This window comes from Mesocricetus auratus, unplaced genomic scaffold (assembly GCF_017639785.1).
Source record: "Mesocricetus auratus isolate SY011 unplaced genomic scaffold, BCM_Maur_2.0 Super-Scaffold_100009, whole genome shotgun sequence".
Lineage (NCBI taxonomy): Eukaryota > Metazoa > Chordata > Mammalia > Rodentia > Cricetidae > Mesocricetus > Mesocricetus auratus.
Genome location: NW_024429193.1, coordinates 56,337,554 through 56,362,871, shown reverse-complemented (window position 1 = coordinate 56,362,871; position 25,318 = coordinate 56,337,554). Strand labels below are relative to the sequence as shown.

At 39.9% G+C, this 25,318-nt stretch overlaps 2 protein-coding genes across 4 annotated transcripts in view; one reads left to right on the top strand and one right to left on the bottom strand.

Annotated features, from left to right (window-relative positions):
* The window catches only part of Spag17 (sperm associated antigen 17), a 236,679-nt gene extending 230,466 nt beyond the window's left edge, over positions 1-6,213 (top strand). The window contains exon 49 of the mRNA XM_005076661.4: positions 5,348-6,213. The gene's annotated coding sequence lies outside the window, so the exon portion shown is untranslated. The remainder of the gene's footprint in view (positions 1-5,347) is intronic.
* Positions 577-25,312, bottom strand: Wdr3 (WD repeat domain 3). 3 transcript variants are annotated; one of them, XM_005076512.4, is made up of 27 exons: positions 25,192-25,312; positions 22,690-22,892; positions 21,630-21,839; positions 19,776-19,894; positions 18,533-18,611; positions 16,701-16,796; positions 15,803-15,913; positions 15,521-15,622; positions 14,765-14,862; positions 13,799-13,903; positions 12,925-13,155; positions 11,882-11,975; positions 10,204-10,305; positions 9,082-9,167; positions 8,827-8,962; positions 8,046-8,102; positions 7,091-7,191; positions 6,834-6,945; positions 6,562-6,696; positions 6,306-6,356; positions 5,850-5,915; positions 5,298-5,390; positions 4,824-4,871; positions 4,219-4,262; positions 2,696-2,824; positions 1,467-1,560; positions 577-1,200 (listed from the first exon to the last, which is right to left on the bottom strand). In XM_005076512.4, the coding sequence occupies exons 2-27, from the start codon at positions 22,858-22,860 to the stop codon at positions 1,045-1,047; spliced, it is 2,826 nt and encodes a 941-aa protein (XP_005076569.1). In that variant the 5' UTR covers positions 22,861-22,892; positions 25,192-25,312; the 3' UTR covers positions 577-1,044. The 3 variants fall into 3 exon arrangements, with proteins under 3 accessions (XP_005076569.1, XP_012973599.1, XP_040608084.1); XM_013118145.3 differs by lacking the exon at positions 25,192-25,312 and adding an exon at positions 24,770-25,073; XM_040752150.1 differs by lacking the exon at positions 25,192-25,312 and adding an exon at positions 24,464-24,597.
* Between the last annotated feature and the right edge of the window lie 6 nt (positions 25,313-25,318).

Here is a 25,318-nt window from a genome sequence, read left to right as displayed (position 1 = left end):
CTTTGTCCACTAGAGTGAGATGCAAAGGTAATGACAACTTCTATCCATTTCCTGGGGCTCCACACTGAACACAATAAATTACCATAGTCATTCTTTCTTAGTTTGCTGGCCCAAGTTTTAAACTCCAGGCACCAACAGTAGCAGGGTTGGTTCCTTCTGGAGGTTCTGGGGGATAGTTTTGTTAAAGTGTCTAGATGCAAGTATTAGCATTACTCCATCCTTTGCCCTTTTCATATAGTACATTCCTTGTCAGTTTCTCTGTACCACCCCTTATAAGGATTAATTAGAAGCTACCCTCATCCTGAATGACTCCATATTCGCAGATCATTTTACAAACAAGGTCACATTTACAGGTTTCATTAGATAGGAATTTTGGAAGACAAACTTAGTATTGCCTTCCCTCTTGTCCTTATCTTAAGAAGATATAAATTCCCCGCAAAGAAAAGCCCAGATTCAGAGGTATCTGAGTCCATCTCCTTTTCTAGACATCTCTACATCCCTAAATTCCTACCCATGTAGACATACATATATTTACACCAGACCACTTCCCCTATTATTCAGGCAGTCAGCAAGACATTTTAATGAAAAAGATATTTAATTCCCCAAAGTACAAATAGCATTATGATCTTCTTATATACAGACTCAACAACCTGCACTAGCTTAAGCTCTAGATATTTTTATCATCCCTTTCAGCCCTGAAGTTCATGGTACTTCATTTAGAAGACAATAATACACATGATTATCTCAAATGGAAAAGCTCTAAGACAAATAATCTTCCATAAATATGAGACACTCCCAAAATGTCTATTCCACTCATGAACAAAATATACTGTTAAAAAAAAACCTATTGATTTCAAAACTAAATCTGTCCAGTCCAAAAGATGGGAGCCAGAACACACAGCCATGTGGGATTTCCTCAGCCAAAACTGACGGCTGTACCCCAAGATCTACAACATGATCTTTTTCAATATTTTTAAGATGCCAGCTTAGTTTACATGTTCCTTAAAGTTTAAGGGAAGCAGGAAAAGACAGAGCCTTTCAGTTCTAAGTCAATGTTAAAATCATCTTCTTCCTGTTTTTTCGCTTCCTTTTCTTCTCTTCCAAGTGACTAGTAGCTTCAGCAAAAAACATAACTTCACTCTTTGCTTCACACTCTCTCTTGAGATAATCGAGACCTGCCATATTGAAGCCAATAACATCCTAGAGAGGAACACAAGAAAGTAAATGGAATTCTTTGCTGTTTAGACAATGCAGCAGTGTCTGAGTATGTGTAGCCATATTTCTTTCCCTCGCTAAGGACTTTTGTTGTTGGAGGTTTAAAAATTCTGTTTGTACTAATGCCAACAGCAAGCTTATCCTAAGTACAGGTTTGGAGTTGTGCATTTGGTATTGTCTGTTTGATATTGTGACAAAGAGGGCCTAGCATATAGAACCTTTTAGGGCACATGTCTATAACAGGCACTTACCTGGACTTGCCTGACTTTTGAAATAGTTGTTTCCTTTAGTTTCTCTATCACAGGCACAAGCATCTGGTTGCTTGTGATCTGGCCAAAGTGAATCCTAAAAGAAAAAAGTCATGCTACAAAGAGAGGTTCTAGCCCTATCATTTCCCCCAAGAAATAGTAAACAGATGACAAGACATAGATCCAATTCACCAAAATGAGGGTAGAACACAGGCTTCTAACAAACTCAACCAATCAACAAAAACAAGAACAACAATCACAGGAGATTCCCACCATTTAGTTTGATAATTTGAAAAATACTACGCTAAACCCAATGGCACACTCACATCTTTTCTCAGAAATCTACACTTGACCAGAGAGATCATGACAATGAAGTTTCTAGAGATAGAATGGAATCTATTAAAAATGCTAACTAACACAGGGACTGGGAGTTAGCTCAGCGAGTAGGATGCTTGCCATATAAGCACAAGGACCTGAGTTTTATCCTCAGCACCCATGGAAAAAGCTGAACATGGTGGATCATCATTGTAATCCCAGCACCTAAGCAAGACTGCTATCAGTTTGGCCAGTCCAGGCCATATGGTGAGTCCAAGGTCAGCCTGGACTAAAATGAAACCCTGACTCAAAAAAAAAAAAGAATAAGGCTAGCTAGGTAGCATATATCTGTAACCCCAGCCTTTAGAATGTAGAGGCAGGCAAATCTAAGGCCAGCCTGGTCTACACACATGTTACATAGCAGACAAGGACATACAGTGAGATCCTGTCTCAAAATAGGCAAAATCAGGCCAATTCCTCAAATGTTTAAGTCATTTCACCAAATGCTGTTGAACTACAGATCCTTAGTTTCCCTTCTTATGTCCCCTCTACTTTCATTTGTGTCTCGACACCTCGAGAAATTTACTGGCTATTCTTTAAAATGTTGTGAGAACAAAACTTAAGCTCATCAGTTTAAAAGCAAAATAAATGGAGCAAACTGGCTAATAAACAACCTAGCATCACATTAAGCTGCATCCTGAGCTGCATCTTACAGTCTTACCAAAACATGTGACTTTAAAAAGTAGGTCATCAGGATCTTTGTTTTAAAGGCAAAAACAATCACCTAAAGGTAAACTATTTTCTAACAGTTTCTGATACTGAAACCCAGAATTATTAATCTCAAATAATGCCAGCTTCAGCTAGCCCACAGGTGGAGCGGTCTGGCTGAATAGACAGGATTTGTAAAAACATGTTACCTGAGGAGAAAAAAGAGGCACCGGCACAGAAGTTCGATATCAGAGCCCATCTGGATGAATTCATTGAATAATTTCAGAATGTCTGGGACATAAGAGAATGGCAGCACAAGCAGAGCCTCTTCTAGTTCACTGAGGAGGAAAAACAAAACATTCCCTTTATTGTTTTTCCTGCTTTTATATTTGAGGAGATTCTGTCCATTCCAAGTTAAATATTCACCTACACTCAAAATGATTCTTCTGAATATTTTTCATACTTAACATTTCATCTTTTTAGGGAGTATTTTAGTTCCTGGATTAATGGGGGAAATATTAAGTGTTGCAAATAAACATTGTTCACAAAGTAATGTAGAAAAGTCCATTCTATTCCATCTTCATGATGTTTTTCTTATGCTATATATGCATATATACTGTTTATACTGTGAATTTATGTAATATATATATACATATACATATATACACACATATACAGTGTGTGTGTCACTACTCTGCATATATTGACTGTATATATATGGATGTATTTGTGGGTGTCTGTATTTCAAGGCTTTATAGAGTCTATAATGATGATTGTGCAATTGAGTGATTCTCACACTGATCCTTCACCATTTTAACTTTGCTTCTTCTAAAACTAGTTCCTGTATCATGGCATCAATCCTACCCAGAAATTTCAAAAGGATTTCAGTTTGGATCAGAAATTTCTTCCTTGGTTTAAGAATTCTAACTACTTGCAACAGAACCCTCCCATCTTGGAATATATTACTATACCTCCACTATCAAGTTCCCTTTTTTTTTTTAGTGCAAACTCAGTATAATCCTAAGACAGTTCTATTCCCTTTTAAAAGGGTTATACAAGTACATGTTTCAATTTATGAAAATTATGAAAGTAGTCAGACTAACTACCCTAGAACACAAAGAACAGCAACTACAACTTTACACACTTGAGGACTGTAACTTTTAATAAAATGAATATATTAAAATATTCAATAAGAGCACAGACACATATACAAATTTATTGAGACATTATTGATAATAGCAAAAATAAGAAATGCAGCAAACAATAATTGTACTGCAGGAGATGTTCAACAATCTCATGTGTTTTTAAAAAGTATTAATAATGTGAGCAAATGTTCAAGGCCTAAGTGAAAAAGAGTAAGATACAAACCTATACTGTGACTCTCTGCAGCTTGTGTAGCCTAATTGGTTAGTGTGAGGCACTTAAAATAAGATTCCAGTTGTGTACATACACAAAATAAGTGGAACAAAATACACACCAAAACAGGTTCCAAAGTGGTATCTGATTGAGTATTTACTATTTATTACCTATAACTATTTATTGCCTATAACTTTGTCCTTCAGAATACCCTTCATACTCCTGGTTTCTTATACTTCCAAAGTGTGTTATAAAGAATTGTTTTCCATTAAAACTTTGACATAATTAAAAGGAAGGTTAAGTATCAGTGCCACCATTTACTTCTACTCAGACACTCCATGACTGTCCTGGTGAGTTACAGAGCACAGGGACTTACCTCGACTTGACCCGTTTAAAAGTCTCTAACACATATGCCGAAGGCTGCAAAGGAAGGACAGCAGCATTAGTGAAGCTCTCACGTGTTCTCCACCAGGGTGCTCAGTCCATCCCGCTTGAGAAAAATGGTCTAACATGGCAGATCTGGGGTTATAATTAAGCTATCTCCTTTATTGACTATGCTTCCTTGTAACCTGGGCCTGTTTCATGTCTATACAATGAAGATATTCTGAGATTATTCTAATGAATGAGATATGTAAGTAAAATAGCATATAATTAGCAACTCCTAGATGAACACATTCTCCCAATACATCTCCTCCCTTCTTCATGATGGGCTTTGTCAATTGTTCCTCTAAAGATTTCTATCTGAGTTCATTTAAATGAATGTGGATTCAGAATGTAAGGAAGCACGAGAGGAGGACCCAGACACTTCCTTGGGAGGCTCTTCATTAGTAGCCCTTTGAGATACAAGCTGTTTTAGAGGACACCAAGATTCAGGAAAGTCTTTTGGAGACAAAGGACTTCCTAGGGCATCTACCCCCAAATCACATTGCCTTGTCACTCCCTTTCTTGAAGCACCAAAGGAGAAACAGACACCCTACTCACCGAAATATTGCCATGAGCCATCAGGATGGGGTTGACAGGAAGAGGAACCTATGAAGTTATTAAGCCAAATCATTACAAATAGGTTTCGATGGGGCATTAGTGACATTTTAAAACTTTGAAAAAGACCCTAAAAACCAGAAGGAATAAAAAAAAAAGACACCTTGCAGTTTTGAATGAATGGACGAATGTGTTTGGGCAGTATAGTTTATCACAAAATTAGAAGCTGATATCTTGTTTTGCAAACCCGTATAGGGACACACATTTATACCAATCACCTTGATCTATTATTTCCTATCCTTCCTTTTTCTATACAGAAGCCTCTTTGCTTCCCGGTTCCCCTACTTCTTTTAATACTTGAATTACATAGTACTTACTGCCTTTACCACATTTCCTTACCTACGTTAACTCTGAAACAGCCTCCTTTGGAATTCTTTTTATAGACTTCCCAGTGTGTAATTTGATGGACAAACTCACCTCTTTCCCTGCTGCTCTACAAATGGCTTTGTGTTCTTTCATTTTTGCAGTTTCTTCTCGGTACAGCTCGATGGCCTCCATGATCCTCTCAGCCTACATAGATGATGGCAAAGAAAAAACAATTATCCCAGCACACACCCCATCAACTCAAGACATAGAAACGGGAAGACATGGCTAATGATAGCCTGAATCGGCTTAATAAAGACATGCCAGTTAGAGTGCAATGCAGCATTTCTAGTTGTCAGTATTTTTTTCTCATTTTTAATTTTTAAGAAAGAGAAAAAATACCAGGCACTCAGATGAGGCCATATCTGGACACAACAGAGCAGCTCCTGGGAACACCAAAGGTGTACTTCAGGAGGAGATGAGCTTATCACTAAGAGCCACACCCTGGTCAGATGCAAGACCAAGAGCATCAGGCACAGGTGATGACTGGCACCTGGAGTTCCTCAACTTTTGTGCCATGCAGGGCTATGCGGCCGACACGGGATAAGTCTTTTACTAAAAAGTCAGAATCCCATTACAAGATGATACAGCACTCTGCCAACTTACTGCTTTGACTGTTTCAATTGTTTTCTTCCCAGTGAAGTAATTGTCACCTTGAGTCTCCCCTGGAACCTGCCAGAAATAAGAGATCCTAAACAAGATGGGCATTATTTTATAAAAATACCACAGTCACTATTTCCCATTGAGGATAGGCACAATAGTAAATCTTTTATTTGTATCATCAAAAGCATTATCCTGCAAATGTTTATAAATCTTTGTGATTTAAATTTTGTCCTGCTCAATAAATATTCTAATTCCTCATAAAGTTCCATTCAAAAAAGAAAAAGCCATAATGATAAGAATCCTCATACAAGCTGGTCACAAAACTAACTTTCTAATTGAATAAAACATTACCTAGATTCTCACATTAGCTGGTAGTGCCTCTGGCATCTATTCTCAATTCCTCTCCTATTACAAGTTCTTGAAATTACATAATTTCAGTATCCCAAAAGATTCACTTACTGCTGGCTGGTCTTCTTTGGCCACACTCTCCTCATACTCTGCTTCCCTTTGCTGCCAAGAGACACACAGAAGTTAAATGACAGAATGAAGTAATGGGAAGGGCTTCTTTCAAAGTCTCACGATGCCAATGACACTCGTGTCAACCCTGCTTCTGGAATGGGTGGCACTGGTCTTGGAAACACTTCTTGTATGACTGTGACCACACTGCACAGGAAACTTCTCCCACCAAACATGAAAATAAATTTAAAGTTCTTACCATTTCCCTTTCTTCCTCAAGAATAAGAGGCTCTCTCGTTCTCTCCCAGAGTCTCAGCGATTTGTCATGAGATGCTGATACAACATAGTCTCCGCTGGGGCTGACAGCCAAACACCAAATTTCCTGATGGTGCCCCTGGACAATGAGAAACCAAACCGACCCCAGGAAATATAACTTACTCATTATTTACTACCTGCTTATGCTAGTAGGCAAGGTAAATATTCTTACAGGAAGTCCTTAAAGTACTGATCAGACACACAGGCAAGGGTTACCTCCAGCGTTTGGATGTGTTCAAACTTGTCTGCGTCCCACTGCTTGATCTTGCGGTCCTTCCCAGCAGTGAAGAAGAGGTGAGACTTAGGCACAAACCGTAGGTACATCACACTAAGAGTGGAGAGGTAGGTATCAGGAACTCTGGGTCAGCAAGCTAGGGTACTCTTACACTACTTGGGAATGCCTATTTTCTGGAACTTTCAATTTATCACTATCTGAGACCATCAAATATACCTTTTCAGAAGACTACACCTACCTGTCATCATGTGCAAAGAGCGACCTGTGGCAGTCCCCAAAGTCCAGGCCCCAGATTTTCACATTTCTATCAGCAGAGCCAGTTGCTATTAGTGCTCCATCCTATGACACAGAGACAAAATATTATGTAATGTTTCATTAAACTAGACACTTATTAAAAGCTATCCAGAATATCTATCCCATTTCCTTAAAAACATTAAAAAAGGGCAAAAAAATTGTCACCTCTATCCAAAATACCCGTGATTGACCCTCTAGAGCTTCTCAAAGCTTGGAAAGGGAGAGCATGGACTATGAACTCTGCCCCTTTCACAGGAGAATGCCACAGCACAGTGCTGTGCTTAGTGTCAGGTGATCTGTTTATTCAACTAAATACGAAAAGAGGTGGCTCTGATCTCTGGAATGAGATCTGTGGGGATAGTAGGAAAAGTAAAGAGAAAATGAGGCTGGAGAAGAACCTACCTAGCCTTGGATCCCACACCCCCATCACTATTCCCTCATGTCTAAGTTCAAATGGCTGTGTTAATACAAGGGTCTCACAGCTATGGGCTTCATTAGTTTCATTAGTTCCCTTTTGGTGCAAAAGTAGACACTTTGCAAACACATATTCTCACTTGCAATCACTAGGGGGAAATGTGATTCTGAAGATAGTATTCCTATAATGCAGAATACTACACTGCTCAAATCCTCACCAGTGTTATCCTACAGCAAAGGGCGCCTCTGTAAAGTCAGCTAATTTAGGATATTCTCCCAATTGGGGAATTTAGAGCAGCAACCTGCCAGGACTTAGACAGTATTTAGGAAACATTAGCAAGTGTGTGCTGTAACTATAATACAGACTCTTGGGAGGAAGGTGTAATAAACACCACAGAGTGACGCAAGCACTGTACAATTAAGTAGCACACCCGAATTGAGAACAGTGTCTGGTTGGAAGAAGACAACCCACAAACGTTACTTACATGGGAGATGTCCATGCATATAACAGGCAGTTTGTGTCCATACAGTGAGAGAAAAAACTAAACATAAAGAAAGAACAAAAATCATTCGTGTTTGTCTATGGCTACAATTTGTTACACATGGAGCCAAATATAAATTTATAATACTTAACACATTTCTGGACTGGTTGCTAAGTGCGCCTGTGTCCACTATGCAGACCCTACATGTATTTGAAAAAAATACTGAAGGCCCACTGAAGGAAGTCAGGCTCCCCAAAACCTACACTTTACAGTCCACCCACACAGCTCTCTGGGACAGTTCTCTCACAAATTATCCTGAGGCCAAGTGCAGTCTTAAGACTTGGGGTGTAAGGTCCAGGAGCCTGTATCTAGCTATACTAATAAAGCTAATAGCTACGACAGGACAGGGCATCTGTCTAAAGATCTTCTGAACACATGAGCTAGTGCTTGCTTTAAACAAAACTGATGAACTCTGTGACACTATTAGTTTCTCTAGTACACTTACTGTTATGATAGACAGTTTTAGAAATATACTATTTCTGGCTATCATTCCAATTTTTTCCTTATACTGAAAAGAGTCTTTTCTCACATTATATATCCTGATTAGTTTCTCCTCCCATCCAGATTCACTTCCTTTCTGTCTCTCAATAGAAAAGAATAGGCTTCTAACAGATAATAATAAAATATAACAAAATAAAAAATGATTAAGAAAAACTATCACAATGGATCATTCCAAATTCTTAAGGTTATACAGAAAGACTATTCCCAGTCAAAACCACTGTACCTTTAAAGTGTCAACATAGAAAATCTTCACAGTGCAGTCCAGCAAAGATACAGCCAACAGCTTTTGATTGGGAGAGTAACTGACACACAAGACATCCTCATCTAATTGCAAGGTTCGAGTCTGCCTCACAGAAAGTCTACACAGATAGCATCAAGGGGGAAAAAATAACATGAGAACTCTACAGCACACAGTTCCAAACTATGACACAGATACACACACAAATCAACAGCTCTCCACACACAGATGGCCACTCACCTCTTCTGGGTACTGTTTTTATCTGTCACCAACTCAAAATCCCAGAACTTGACAGCTTTATCAGCACCACCTGTCACAAAGCCACGCTGAAAATTAAATGATACTTCAGTTAAAAAACTAGTTTAGCACAAAAACTTTGCTAGGTGCACACACCAAATAGTCTAAAACCCTTTTTACTTAATGGCAAATGACAAGAATTAAGAAAAATGTACCCGCTCCCACTGCTCTTCTGGGGCCACTGCCAGACCTCATTTGGGAATTCCAGCACAGACTACCACTGACAGACATGATCACTGAAGTCCTAGGTAATTTCCTGTTCTCATCATTAAGAAAAGCTTTTAAGGAATACTGTGGAGTTTTTGTTTTTTCTTTTTATCTTTACCTAAGACAGAGTCAAACGAATTTGCTACAAAGCAGTAAGATTAGTTTAATGAGCATGTATCAAGTGAACAGTCTGTTTCCAGTGTTCACCTCAGAAAGTTATAAACTATTCATGCAATGTCCCTGCTTCAAGAACCTTTGCAAAGATTTTCCAAATAAAAAACAATAATAAAGCAGTCTATTCTGCCCCTTCTCATAGCATACATATCCACATGTATATTATAGTAAGTGACAATAGCTACTGTCACTGAGAATATTTTGATAAATGCCAAAGTATTATCAAAAACAAAACATTGTCAGGCAGCGTCTCTATCAGGATCAACGTGCAGTTCTCCAGGTGATAGAGCGCTACAAATGCAAGCACTTATTACTGAGTCACCAGGCTCATGATTTGCTGAAGAATTTCTCTAGTCACCATTGGACTAAAGGGGAATAGGAAAGTGAACTTCACCATCTGCACTGTGTTAAAACGTTTCCCTCTGTCAAGTACCATACCACAAGCCACCATTTAAAAATAAGCCGTGGTACTGAGGATCAACAGCTGAACTAGACTCAACTAGGCAATGGAAGCTATTCCTATTACATGTGTGAGAGATGACATCTGTGAAATCTAAAAATCAAACACAGGGAGCTTTCTTTAATGCAACCTGGAAGGAAATTTCACAGGCAACTAAACTTGGCAGAATTAGATAATGCAGCCAGAGTGCTGAAGCCCAGAGCTTTAAAGCCAATTGTAGTTACCTGATCTGGAGAAAGAGACATGGACCACAGGGCTCCATCATGGGCAGCTATTGTCTCCAAGAGATTGCCCGAGGCCAGGTCATAAAGCTGCAGATTTCCGGTCTAGGAAAGTGAACAGAACTGTAAAGAGCACACCTACAACCTTCATGATTCATGCCTACAGAGTTTAGAAAAGCAGCAACAGTGTAGGTCAACTGCTCAGAAAATGGATCCTTTCTAAATACTGTCTGTATTCCTTATCTAGTTAATGTTGGCTAGACTGCTTTCATATACAGCTATGGAAAGAACAACCTTGTTCTTGACTCTGCTGTTTTCACTGGTTCCACAACTTCAAAAGGGAAATACCAAGGCAATTCAAATGGAAACTTAACTTTAAAGTTTCTCCCATGCTTTAAGTGGACCACCCAAGCCTATAGTAATTGTATACCAAGATTTTTTTCCCCACTGGTCTTGGATATACTGACAGTGAGAACTAAAACTCTGCCATGACTCCTGCCTAGGTATCTATATATGCCATGACCCTGATATCGACATTTAATAAGACACAGGCAAAAGCCTACTAACTGCATTTGTTTCTATATAACGTGGCAGACAGTGGAAGCAAGGTGACCTAAGTCCTAGACCTGCCTCGTTTCAACTTTATGACTGCTACAGAATTCATCTCCAGGAATTTGATTTTATAGAACATAGTTTGCATCTCTAGCATCTGAGAGATAACATGATCACAAGAGCGATGCAATAGTTGCCCCGTACCATTCAGGCCAGGGAATGCTCATTAGCTTTATAGCATTCTTCCTCAATGCAATCCACAAAACACTTTCCCAACAAACAGTACACGGACACTTGTTAAAGGATAGATGAAAATGGGCACAACTTTCAACTGGAATGTTGTTTCCTTAATAAGCAAGAAACACCCACTGTGGCATGTTGGTTTCTTAATAACATGTCTGTATATTTGACACAGGATTACAGAAAAAAGGATGACACATTTTTCAAAACACCCCACAACTTGAATACAGCCACAGCACTTGGAATCTTAAGTTTGAGGAAGCCTAGGCAACAAAGAAAATCTGTCTCACGACAAACACATGTCCTAATTCTATTTTATTCTTACTACTTGCATTTGCTGTGACCAGTCTCTATTGTGCACTCCAAAGAAAGCAAGGCTAACAGTGCTAAAGCAATTTTTCAAAGGTTACAAATTTACTAAGTGCCAGAATACTCAGATGGGTCTCTGCAAGTGTCATCGTTGCTATACAGATGAAGCAACATTCTCTAAGAAGTTTGAAAGACAATCTGCATCCAAATCCACATCTACTCCAGGCTGTGTCAAACTGATGACAATCTAAGAATGAAGACCTGTTCTGCTTGGCTTTATAATACCATGTTCTGACAAACCTGATAATATATTTTCATCAATTAAACACAATTATATACGTTTGTAAGATACATATAAGGATAATCATCAAAATGATGATGGCAGTTACCTCAGTATTGATAATGTCCTTCTTTATAATTTCAAAGATTATTTGACTTTTTTTAAACATGAGAAAAATTTTTGAAAACACCAAGAAAGTCAATAAACTATTATCTAATGTTAATGCATTACCAGCATGCTTTAAAAATCCAATTTCTCAAACATCTTTTGAGATGCTGAGTAGAGAAGCCCCAGCTTTACCTTTGTTCCTATGACCACCTGCCTATCACCAGGCACGAAGAAGGAACAGAGAGCATATTCACAAGGCATTGTGCGGATACACTGCAGGGTAGACCTACAGAATACAAGGGACATGGAGGTCATGATAAAGGAAGCTGATTTCCACTTTGAAGTCAGTGTTTTTAATGCACTGAACCACACACAGAGATTGGCATGACAGAAGGCAAGTCTAACTCTTGACTCACATTCATCTCCAATCAAGAAAGAAAATATTATGGGCCAAATTTGGATTTCTTTGAAGAAAGCTACCCATAAAGAAATGAGATCATGTGGGGTGGTGATAACTACTTTTTATATTTAGTATACTCTAACTATATAAAAGTTTTCTGTAATATAGTATGCTTTGTTATACCTGCTATAGCCTTGCATACTTCCTGTTTACTACACATGGATATAGACAAAGCTAAATTAGAAGAGATTAGATAAATGAACTAAATTAGCTAAATTAACATTATATGAGAGCACATAGAACATTCTTCTAGATGGTTCTAGTTTTTCAGTAAACTCTGAAGCAACATCATCAGCTTTAATGTATTTGAATTACTTGAGGTCTGAGGGAAAAGGAAGAGGTCAAACAGTGGAGAGAAGGAAAGAACAATGAGAATTCATGTTAATTTTGGAGGGCATTAGACTTGAATACAAAGGTGGTCACTGTATGCTTCTTTTAGCCAAAGCTCCAAATGAAGTTTACCTTACCCTAAGTTTTATTTTTTCATTTTATTTATGGAGAGGAGCAGGCACATATACACAGAAGGCAACTTGCAGGAGCCAGTTCTCACTTTCAACTATGCGGGTTCCAGGGGTCAAACTCAGGTCCCGAGTGGCAGGTCTTTACCTGCTGAGCAGTGTCACCAGCTCCACACCAAAATCTGATAATAGGCTCTGTAGAACTGCCAAATGCACGAACTGTATCTTCTGACTGAACTGTATTTAGGTTCTTGAGGATAAGAGCCAATCATCAAGCATACCAAAAACATTTCAAAGAAAAAGCATCACTCACAGACCTGTTCCATATCTTTATGGACTCAGCTGCAGCTGAAAGCACAGCTATATTATCCGAGCTGAATGACAGAGTGCGCACATCGCTGCGATGGCCTCCAATGGTGATCCTGCTTGTCCTGACAGGCTGAGGGGTTGGCAAGGATGTACTGAGTGAGTATAATTCCACCAAGTTGTTCTGCAGCAGGAAGACTGCCTTCAACTCCCCTTGAGGTGAATGAATCAGGTCAAAGGATCTGCAGGGGAAAGTCACCACAAACATTCCAGCTATGGTCTTGGCTTATGAAGTCAACATTTTTCTAAGAAAAGCTTAGCGATGTCAATCTGTAGTTTAACCATGTATATAAATCTTAGATAGAATATTGTTCTGGGTACTGAGCAGCAGTTGAACAGAGGCTTTAAAATTTTTTATTACTTTCAATTATTTGAGTTTGTACATGTGCACACACACACATGCATGGACCACAGCATGAGTGTGGAGGACAGGGGACAACTTGAAGGATCAAAGTCAGGCTATCAGACACAGCAGCAAGCACCTTTCTTTATACTTGTTGAAGCATCTCAGAGTCACAAGCATACATAGGCTTTTAAAGTAAAAAGAAAACTCTAGGCTTAGCTCTTAGTTTTAACACATGTTTTGTTTGTGTGTGCTGTACTGTGTGTGATTTAAAACTTTCTGAGCAATATCTGTTTTTCTTAATTGGCAGCCTGAAAGAATCAATAAGTAATAATAAAAAATGGACACATGGGCTTGTGACTGTGACATGATCACCACCTTCAAATGTAATTCACACACATGCTTGCAGATACAGTTAACAATGCCAGGGATACTTGGTGGCTTATTACTCTATAATACTTAGACACTGCATCTTCACCTACTTGATTTTGGAAGAAGTCTTGATACTGGCCACCCGATGGATCTCATCCTGCAGAGTCATTGTGACACTAGTCTCAGGGTCCTCCTCGCCACTGGCAGAGTTCAATCTAGGAAGGGAAACATACCAAAAGTATCACCTATCGATTTTCCAGGAGCATCCTCACTCTTACCAATCTACGCTCTTGCCCAGGGACAAACAAGTGGAGTCATTCTGGGGGAGCGGCCTGGCTACCAGGGTTACCCCAAGAACTAATTGAGCAGGCTACAGACCACTGGTCATCCTTCATAAACATACTGGGAATGCAACAGGCCCATAACATGTCCTGTAATCATTTGCTATCCCAGTCACTGCATTGAAGTGTTCATGATGGACTTCTCTAGCTGACTCTAGAACTTTCTCAACTAGTCTCTTATCTTACCTGCATATACTCAGAACTTGTCATGTGAGCCAGAACATATCTTACAACATTTGCCAGCAGATGATTTTAAAAATCACTTTTACATTTGATAAATCATCTATTAAAGAATTTTTCTCTTTGGTATGTTTGTGTGTGTGGAGGCCAGACACCCATGTAGGATGTCTGTCTTCCTCAACTGTGCTCCACTTTGAGACAGTGTCTCTTAGAGAACTTGGAGTCCTCTGGTTTTGCTCCTGGTTGGCCTGCCAGCTGCAGAAGTGTCCTGTCTGCACATCCCTGGCACTGGCACAGACACATTCCCAGTTTGCCTGGCTTTAAAAATCTGCAGTCTATTTCTGTGTGGGTCTTATTACAAGTCAGAAATGTGGTAGTAATAAAGAAGTATGAAAGAGAAATTCAAACCCTGTGGTACTGGTACCCCACAAATTCTCTAGTTTTTAGCTCTAAAAGGCAATCAAGTAAATATTTTCTTTAAAGGTCACAGTTTTTCTATAATATATGCTATCCAGGATGTTTTATTATCACTAAGTATTTTTTTTAAAAACATACTTTGCTCTCTTTCTAGCTTTCTTCAGTTTCTTATCCATTTTCTTCTGAATTTCTGCTTTGGAAAGGACACAAAATACTTCTAGCACAGAATCAGTGCCCTAGAAAGGAAGAAGACAGGCAATGTGAGTCTAGGTCAGGAGTTTATAATTTAGTTTATACCCGGTAAGAACTAAACAGCAACATTTGTCTGTCGTCCCTTACTGGCTGGGTCATCATGAACACCTTAATGTCTCTGAATTTGTTGCCTTGTCTCTTAAGTTGGAATATTATTTCCTGCTCAGCGCTTCTCTGAAGGTCAAACAAGGCATGCACTTTTTATACCGATGAGAAAAGCTAGCCTTTAATAAATGCTTATTAATAATAAACAAATGTAGTTACCTTCACTCATATTGTGAATGTTATACTTGAACATTAGACACACATAGAAATATATACTAAATTTTAAATTCTGTGTGGTGAGGAAGAGGTATACGCATGAGAAGTGTAGGTGCCTGCAGAGGCCAGATGTGTCTGATCTGATTAGACTCCAACTTTAGGCTGGAGTCACAAGTGACTGTGAACAGTCCTACATGGACAATGGGATCCAAACCCAGGTCCTCTGCAAGAGTATTACCTGGTCTTAACCACTGAGCTAACTTCCAGGCACATTTTCTGAATTACTAAATAATCAAAGGAAAAGTCCATGCCCATACTGAATTATAAAAGAATAAGTAGTGAAAAGGAACAGTTTTACTGTTCTGTAAGCCTGGGACTCACGTGGCAAGCAAGAATCCTGCCTGTCTTGTCCACAGCAAGGTTCACAACTCTGTCCCTTCCTTCCCGCATTATGGAGCCAGCTTTTCTGCAAGAGAGGATGCGCTACAGAGGAAGCAAGAGAACATGGAGGTTAAACGTCTGTTCTGTTAAAGCTCTGAAAAGACATGAATTTAATATATACAGTGACAAAACACTCCCTAAAATGATAATTGGAGATGGTTATCCTTAAGTCTGTCCCTCTTGCCCTACTAACTCAGCCCAATTGAAGAAACAGTGGATTACATCTTCAGACTCTTCATCCGCTTCAAGGGTGCCATCCTCTGCTTCAGGTGCGTCCTGTATCCCCGGACTCTCTTTGATTTTCTTGGGCTCTGGTTCTTCTGGGTCATCAATCTATTTTAGAAAGATTGAAGAATAAAAATTTAAATGTCTCAGGGATGACTTTAAACCCAATGACCTAGAAGCCTCTCTTAGAACCATTTACATCTTGACTGGTGACCGCTGATACACTTCAATGTCAGGACAAGTTTCAGAATTTATTAGAAACTGGCATTATATATAATAAAACATTATTGATTATACTATCTCCACTGACTCTCCATAGTATGAGGATTATATATGAGTAAATAATAGTGTAAAAACTAATGACTCAACTCTTCCTTAACTTCAAAATTTTTTTTTGTAGGAAAAAAGATACTCTAGAGCAAAAGACTGCTGATGGTATTGGTACTGGGGAGGCAGTGTAAGGTGTGTTACAGTTTCTCCTTAAACACAAGAAGGAAAAAAAAAGCTAGTCTAAGACATATTAAACCCATTAGAATGGCTACTGGATCTATGGCTATACACTAATTCCAACTAAACACTAAACCTAAAGTTTAAAATCATCCCTACCTCAAAACACATGAATTGATAATCACTGTAATCACTCTCCTGAGAATATGCATCCTATATAGATTGTTGTTTGAAGAGAAAGTTCTCTAAAGTCCACCCGCACATGTCCAAAGGTCCAGGAATACAAGGCTAAAATGCTACAACCTAACCAACATTAATACAATGAGGAAGTCTTTGTTTAGAAGCATCAGGTCATCAATGGAAGAGCTCCTTCTAGTACATCTGATTCTATGTCAATGAGATGATCAACAGTGAAAGCATGCAACTGGCCATGATCTGAACACATTACCTCCTGCAGATAGGCGATGTCCCAGGCTCTCAGCTCACTGTCTGCAGCCCCAGTGATTAGCCGCTTTTCTTCTGAAACCAGAACCAAGCCCCACACCTAAGAATACAAAACAGTTTACATAACATCATTTTTTAATACTTCAAGTGGCATAATGAAGCACTGCAAATGATTACAGTCACTATAATGAAGTCTCTCTGGCATTTCAAATCTAAGAAAAAGTTTATTTAGGTGATCTTTCAAAATCCACTAACTGAAGCACTTTTCCAGTGGGGGAATGACCTGTGGTGAGACTGCTCATGGTACTAGGAATTTCTCTACATTCTGTTTAGCAATAGTTACTCATCACAAATCCTAAGCACAATCCACGATTCCAGGTCTCATATTGTTTTTACAATGCCTGGCAAATAAAAGGTGCCTTATTAATGTCCACTTCATAATTCCCAGCCTAGTATCCACGCATCTCTCACTAGCATCCAAGAATTAAATAGTGGAGATGCAGCAATACTATTACCAGTCAATTTTCACAGAATCCTCCTTCCACTTCATTATTATTTTTGAAAGCCTGACCTGACATAAAGGGAGGCAAAGATACTTAAAATATTCTTTGAACTTGGCTGAATAAATCTTGTTCAGGTAAACATAAAACTACCCTTTTATTGTATTATGCTACTGGGAAAGTTACTGTACCCATAATATCATTAAACACCTCTACAGTTGTGGCTATTTTTTGGTTGTCAACTTAACTACATCTGGAATTACCTAAACCTTAAATGACTGAGCACACCTGTGAGAGATTTTTTTTTCTTAACTAAATCATTTGAAGTGGAAAGACCCGCTTCTAATCTGGCTCTTTGAAATGGGAAGATTAACTAGCACCTTTAATCCTTATCTTTTGAGGTAGGAAATTGCACATTTAATCTGGCCGCAGCCTATATAAGTGACATGGAAGCTTGTTCTCTTTGCCTGCTTGCTCTCACTAGCAAATCCATTCCTTGAAAGGCACTAGTGCATACTTCTTCAGGATTCTGGTCTTTATGGAAGATCAGCTGAGACATCCAGCCTCACAGACTGAACAACTCATAGATGCTTGGGACCTTCCATTGGTTGACAGTCACTGTTGGAACTAGCTGGACCACAGCATATAAGTCATTCTAATAAATCCCCTTTCTATATGCATATATAGACTCATTCTATAAGTTCTGTTCCTATAGGGAACTCTAATATAACAGTCATGGGTGAATTTAATTATTTAATTAAAACAACAAGCTCAAAAGTTTTAAGTCACCCAAGGCTTAAGTGTGTAAGATCAGAAAAGTTACATCTGTCCAATGGCTGGCATTGCTTCTTCCCAGCCAACCTCACTGTCTCTCAAGACAGCACACAGATCAGTATGAGCAGTAAAAAGAGCCAGAGAAACCATCTTTTGATTTCTGCTTCGTGATGGGGGAGGGGGGTTGTCCTTCTGTGTATATGTTATTGGTTGTTAAATAAGACACTGTTGGCCAATAGGGCAGCAAGACAGTCAGGTCTAGGAGACCAGGAGAATTCTGGGAGATGTAGGCAGAGAGGAGTGTGATCCCAGGAAGAGAGCACAAGTCAAGTGTTCTTTGTTCTCCGGTAAGATAAGTACATGAAGGAATACACAGATTAGTAGTTAATAATTAAGACAGAGCTAGCCAATAAGAAGCCCTAGCCATCGGCCAACAGCTTTATAACTAATATAGCGTTTGTGTGTTCATTTGGGGCTGATGCAGCTATGGGACCAGGCTGGTGGGAAGAACCATCTGTAACAGCTTTGTCAGCGTTTCTGGAGCCCAAGACTCAACACGTACCTCAGTTCGGTGGCCGACCATTGTTTTGAAGCAGTGTTGGTTATCAAGGTCCCACCACTTTACCATAGTATCTTTCCCACTAAAAGAAAAACCAGAAAAGAATCTTATTAGGAAGAATCATTAAACTAACAGGGATGTGAGCAACTCATTTGTTGTTTTAGAATAATACAGCAGTAATGCTGGAAGCTATTCTATCTGACTGTCCTGATAAGCCAAGAATTCCAACTCTCCATGTGGCTGCTCTTCTATGAAAACAGGAGCTTCACTCCTACACACAGAAGTAGCTGAGCTACAGAACACACACAACCCATCTGCCTTCCTCCCACCTCTTCATTTTACAGCACTGGCATTCTGTTAACACGGAAACATCTGAGCCCTTCAGCTCCCTTGTCATCCAAACCATCAGCTCCTCCGCACTGAAAACACCTCCTCCGTGTGGACACCTCCTCTGGGTGGTCTCTAATGTTAGACGCCTAAGTCACAGCTGTCAAAACCTGACCGTTTCCTCCAATCTGCATTATTCAGTAGCTTCTCACGAGGTCTCTTTGTCCACTGCTGGTTTTCTATTCCCCAACACTGAGGTAACTTAGTTTTCAAGTTTATCAATTTAATGTTCTTCACTTAGAATCAAGATGAGGCTCTTCTCACATCATCCTCAAAGCCCGCTTCTTCTTATTCCCCTGATTCAGATGTTTCCCCACCCCTTGCCAATAGGAAACAAATCTTCACTGGGACATGGCCTGGGGCGCTTCAACTCTTTCTGAGCCACTACAATAGCTCTTGTAATTACTGCCTGACAAACCTTATGATCCTAGTCTTTCCTGAGTGAACTTCTTGCAGACAGTGATTATATTAGGCTGAGCCATATGAAACTGACAATATTTGATCACTTTTGACATAACAAAAATAAAATTTTCAAAGGTTCAACCTAACAGATGTTGATTATGCCTATGACACACATTTTTCCTCAAAAGGCAGGCTGAACTAAACACATAGCTTAGCAATCTGCCTCCCTGACTTCTAGGGATCCAGAAAATAAATGCCCACTCTACAGCAGAGTCAGAAAAGAAAGAAAATTTCAAAATGCTGTAAGTCACTGCAAAACTCTAGCATTTATGACAGGCAGAAAGGGGAAGAGCTGGCAGCCTAAGAGGAAGCACACCAACATGCAAGCATGAGCACATCAGGGAACAGCAAGCAATGTGGCAACTCCTCTTCAAAGCTCTGAAATTCATGTCTTTACCTCGTAACCAGCAGATTCCTTTCTCGTAAGAACAGAGCTTGTGTGACAGCATCCTTGTGTCCCTTTAGACGGTAGAGGCCACTTTCATTGATCACATCCCAAATAATAACATCTGTATCCTTAGGGATAAAGCAACACATAACAAAAATCACTCTCTTAACCATGAAAGACCAAACGTCATAAATAACGGGACTCAATCACCACAAAGGAAATATACCATCCTGTACAACTTGGAAAGCAGCTCAGGCAGCAGCCTATGCTTTCATCCAGGAATAATGAGGAGAGACTTTGTTTTACACTGCTCTAGTTGTAGATACATGAGATCTCAGGCTATTTTCTTATTAGAAAATAGATCTCTAGGTATCTATATGGCTGAAGGGCCCTGTAATCCCAGCTACGTGGGAGGAAAGCTGGACAGTCCAGTGAGACCCCACATCAAAAACACAAAACAAAATAGAGGAAAACAGAGTTCATGCTATGTATTTAGCTTATAATCATCTTTTTTTTGTTTGTTTGTTTTTCAAGACAGGGTTTCTCTGTGGCTTTGGAGGCTGTCCTGGAACTAGCTCTTGTAAACCATGTAAACCAGGATGATCTCGAACTCCTAGAGATCCACCTGCCTCTGCCTCCTGAACGCTAGGATTAAAGGCGTGCGCCACCACCGCCTGGGTTATAATCATCTTATTTAATGCATTTTGATAGTTAATTCTGCTATAATTTCCAGTATCACAATATAAATGTTATACATATGGGTCATTTCCAATTTTCTGTAACCCTGAACTTCCGATCTTTAGCCTATGACAAGTTTATATAGTACTAGGGACCAAAGCAAGGATTCCTATATGCTAGGCAAGAATTCTACCAACTGGGCCATGTCTCCACCCCTAATGCTAATTTTTCCCATGACCTGTGGTTAATAATGAACACCTTCATTGCTTTAGAACTGTTCACTCGTGTCTTCTTCATTGACATTATCTCTTACACTGTATTTTATATGTTATTTTACTAAAAGTCCAATAGGTAGATAGTCTTTTATTAACTACTTTCCCTTCTTTTTATACTTTAAAGATGTAAAAAAAAATAATGGCTTAAATTTATATTTCAAATCTATCAATCTTTTCTTCTTTGTGTTTTTATTTTTTGAGAACCTCATACAAAATATTTTTATCATATTTTCCCCTCAACCTTCCCAGCCACCCAACTTCATGTTCTTTTTCCCTCCTTTAAAAACCAAAAATAAATATTAGAGTCTGATTTGTGCTGGCCATCTAGCCATGAGCATGTAGCCTGCCTGAAGCATGGTTGATACATTCACTGCACTAAAGAACTGATTTCCCTCTCCCAGTAGCTATGAATTCCAAATAGCTAACTTCTCCTCCTCCTGTGCTGAGCAAACAATGTTTTTTTCTTGGAGTGACAGTCACAACTGTGCATCCCTGGAGGTGGTAGCCTCACTGACTGCCTTCAAACTCACAAATACAGGTGCCCATCTCTTTTACCTGTTAGGAATAAAAGTGTGTGCCGGCATGCCTGGCTCTACTCATTAGCTTTTAAAAACATAGGAATGATAGTAAGTTTGCAGAATTCATTGGCGAATTATTACCATCTTCCTTTCTAATCTCCCTTGTTTGGGGTAGCTCTTCCACAATACGATAGGTTCCAGAGTACCTCTGTCTTATTCTTTTATTGCATAGACTTTTCTCCCCTCATGCATACATATTTTCCTCACTCTGTTTCCCCCAACTGTATACTAGCTTGAACATTGAGAATCTAGTTTCATATAACAACCTATGTGAATAACCTGCTTCTATGTAAGTGTGAAAACAACTCTAGACACCTGTCTCTGAGGCTCACCTTGGACCCAGAAGCCAGTCTGCCTCCTAGCTGATCGTACTTTAAGCTGGTGATAGCTGCTTTGTGTCCATTGAAGGTTATATTTCCTTCACCACTGAGGAGGCTGAAGATTCGGATGGATCCATCCTCATAGCCAACAGCCAGATGTAGCCCATCTGGGGAAGGACACAAGCAAGTGACTTCTTGTTTAAGCCCCTGAAGGATAAGGATCTGAAATCACAAAAATCAAAACCAATGCAGAAGAGTGAGGCATGTATCAAAACACCAGAGTGGGAATGATTTCAGTAATACAGTGAGTACCAACAATTTACAGTCACTGAGGTACAATGATAAAACCCTATCAGCAAAGACAATGATATCCTCAAAAGGTAATCATTTCCTCCCAAGCCTGACACTGATATACACATGCAAATTATCCAAGCAATGAATTAAGTTACCAAATTTCTCTCCTAGTGAATTTTGGTAAAGGGCTATAAACCCATCCTTGTTTTAACACAACCTCATGGCACTAGAGTACTAGTGGTTTCATCCCAAGAGGCTCTGGGTACCAACAAATATCTATCTATCATCTATAAATCTGTCTTTCTATCTATCTTGGGAGTCATACAATAAATAGGGATGAATCAAATATTTCTGTGTGCTTAGCAAAAAGGAATGACTTCAGTCACAGTCAAAGCAAGTTCTGGGACTGCTGGATCTCATCGGCATATGTAAGAAAAAGATTCCACTGACACAGTAGAGTAACAGTCTTTTTTAAATCCTAATATTTTACAATTGCCTGTGTGCACAAGCAGACTTTGAAAGGTAGAACCTGTACACAAAAGTAAAAATGAATAAGAGCTACAACTCAACTAATGACCTATGAATAGTCACACAAACAGACATCTAAGAAGCTAGCTCCTGTTTGGCTGTGGTTTTCAGAACACAGCAGAATTTGGTGCTAGCTGTCTAGAAATAAAGGGGATGGTCTCTTGAGGGCTCACATACAAATTAATGCAGGCAGGCCAGTCAAGGCTCTTCCACTCCAAAATTAGTGTCAACTTACTCATTTCTGACTCACCTTCTCTCCTTTTCTCAAGTCCCAGATAAAAACATGTTCGCAAGCGGGTACTGCCACATAGCGTCCTTTTTCTCCACGAAGTGTCACAAAAACAATATTACCCTTTTGGCTGCCAATCAAGCCAAAGACAGCACTAGCCACATATCGGAGATACTGTTTGGTAAGTCCCATGTTAGGATGTCTGAAGCCAGCAGGAAGGCAATCTATGTATAGAAACAGAATTCAGTCTTTGGAGTATACTGGCTCTGGAGGGCTAACAAACATAACCACTTTTCGTATGGCCAAAAGCATATAACTTGGCTCATGGTATATTATCTGCTATACAAGCATGGTCCCCAGAACCCATACAAAAAGCCAGGCCCAGAACAATGTGTATACAATCCCAGACACATGAGAGTGGCAACACCTTCCAAAGTCCACTGTAGCTCTCTTGCCCCATGTTTACAGCCTGAAGACTGCTCCCCTACAGACTGTTCCTATTGAAATTAGATAAACATGCCGCCTTATTCGGCTGCGTAGAACCCTGACTCCTTCTTTATCTGTATGTAATAAACCCCTTCTTCCTGTTTAACTGTATGTAATAAACACGCTGAGCTTCTGGGGTGTTTCGGCTTCTCCATCCAAGAGTCCAGACCACCTGATCTCAACTTTTCTGTATGTATGTTAGTATGTCTGGTTTTTCTTCATCCCCTTGTTTCCCAAAGTCAGGATGCCAGGGCCGAAGCCACACAAGGTCTGGGCAACCATGTCTCAAGAAATGAAACAGACACTCCATGTCAACTTCTAGTCTATACACACAGACACACCCTCTACATACATGTACTTAGGTAAACACATACATATGCACATCCAACAACATGCAACTTGTGGATTTATTTTGAGTGAATCACTGCCCTTAACATGTAATCCAGTCACGTCTTGAATCTTAAACTGTTTACACTGTCACAATCACCCCATGAATACCTAACACAAAGCTTCATGGCAGCCATACAATTCTCTTTTGCCCTGTCAATCACTATCAAAGTTCTGACACTGAAGCTGTTAAGCTGACACTGAATGGTTTCACCAATGATTACTGTAAACATGCCTTCATTTTCCCCCCATGGAAAGCTAAATTAAGCCAATAAACATGAAGGAAAGGGTTAAGAATGTAGCACAGCTTGCCTAGCATACTAGAGTCTGAGAATTGCCAGCACTGGGAAGGCAGATGGTCTCAGAAATTCAAGATCACCTTCAGTTGCATAAGGAGTCCAGGGCCAGTTTGGGCTACATATGAACCTGTCACCCTATCTCAAAAAAGAAACAAAGCAAAAATAAACAAAGAACCCCCCTCAACCCTCAATTCTTCTGCAATTATTTTTATTCCTCCAGCTTAGCTGAAGATGCTCATCAAATACCCTTCTGCAGTATTTAAGTAGAGAACCCATATAGCATGAAGCCTGGGGATTCCCACATCTGTTTCTAGTTGTGTCCAGATCCATGACTACCTACTTCCTAAAACCCTCATATTATTTTACTTTAAAACACACCATCTCCCCAACTATCAGGGTTTAAAACTTTCAAATAACCTTTGACTCAAAAACAAACAAACAAACAAACAAACAAAAACACCAAAACAGTAGCAAGGCTTAGAGTTACGGTACAGTAAATGATTTATTGAGCATAACACATGTAGTTCTTTAAATTCATGCAGTAACTGCATCAGCAGAAGCAAAGACTAGAAAAGTGTCTAGTGCATTGCAAACGTGCACAAAAAGTCTCTTCAAATTCTTACCTCCATTTTACAGACAAGAGTAATTAACAGAGACGCTGAATAACTAGCTCAAAATCAACCGGAAGCATCAAAGCCAGGCTGCAGTGTAGCCAATCTAACATCCAATTTTTCTGCTTCTAATCGCCACGCTAAACTCGTCTTTGCTGTCTGTCATCTCCTTTGACTCTTTACCTGAATAGTATCCGTTTTTCTCTTCGCCGCACTTTCACTCCCAGCTTGTCATTACCGAGTTGCTGCACTACGTTTCTACCTAGTACTTGCACTGCCGTGTGTTTCATTCGAAGTCGCAGTATCGCTCAAACTCACCGTTTTCAAAAGCACTGATCCTACCCAAGGGCTTTAAACGGCTAAGCGGTTCGCCAAATGCAGCGGTTCACAGGGACCCAGTTACTTTAGCAAGCTGCTTGTTGCTGAAATAACTTCTCCGGTTTCCCTTCCTCCTACCTCGTCATTCTCAAATTATTTCCTTGCCTACTTAAGTTCCTAATGCACACCACCCTCCCCAAACCCTCAGGAAAGTAGGGTAGTTCCGGGGACCTCGCACTAGCCGGCCCAGGAGCAGCCGTGCGGACTACGGGTTCTGCGATGCAAATGACCGCGGAAACAGGACTCCCCCGCCCTCCCGGCTCCCCCAGCACGGAGTACTACGCCGCGTGGGTCCATCCAGAGAACCTCAGCGCAGGGAAGGAACCAAGCCCCGCAATCTCCACGCCGCCAGCAACACTCACCTCAGCCTCCACGAGGCTCCAGCCGACAGCACCGCCCACGGGACCCGCCCCTTCCGATCCGGTCGGGTGTTTCTTCCGCCCGGCGTTCCTCTTACCTTCTAGGGCGGAAGTGACGGCAGAACGCCGT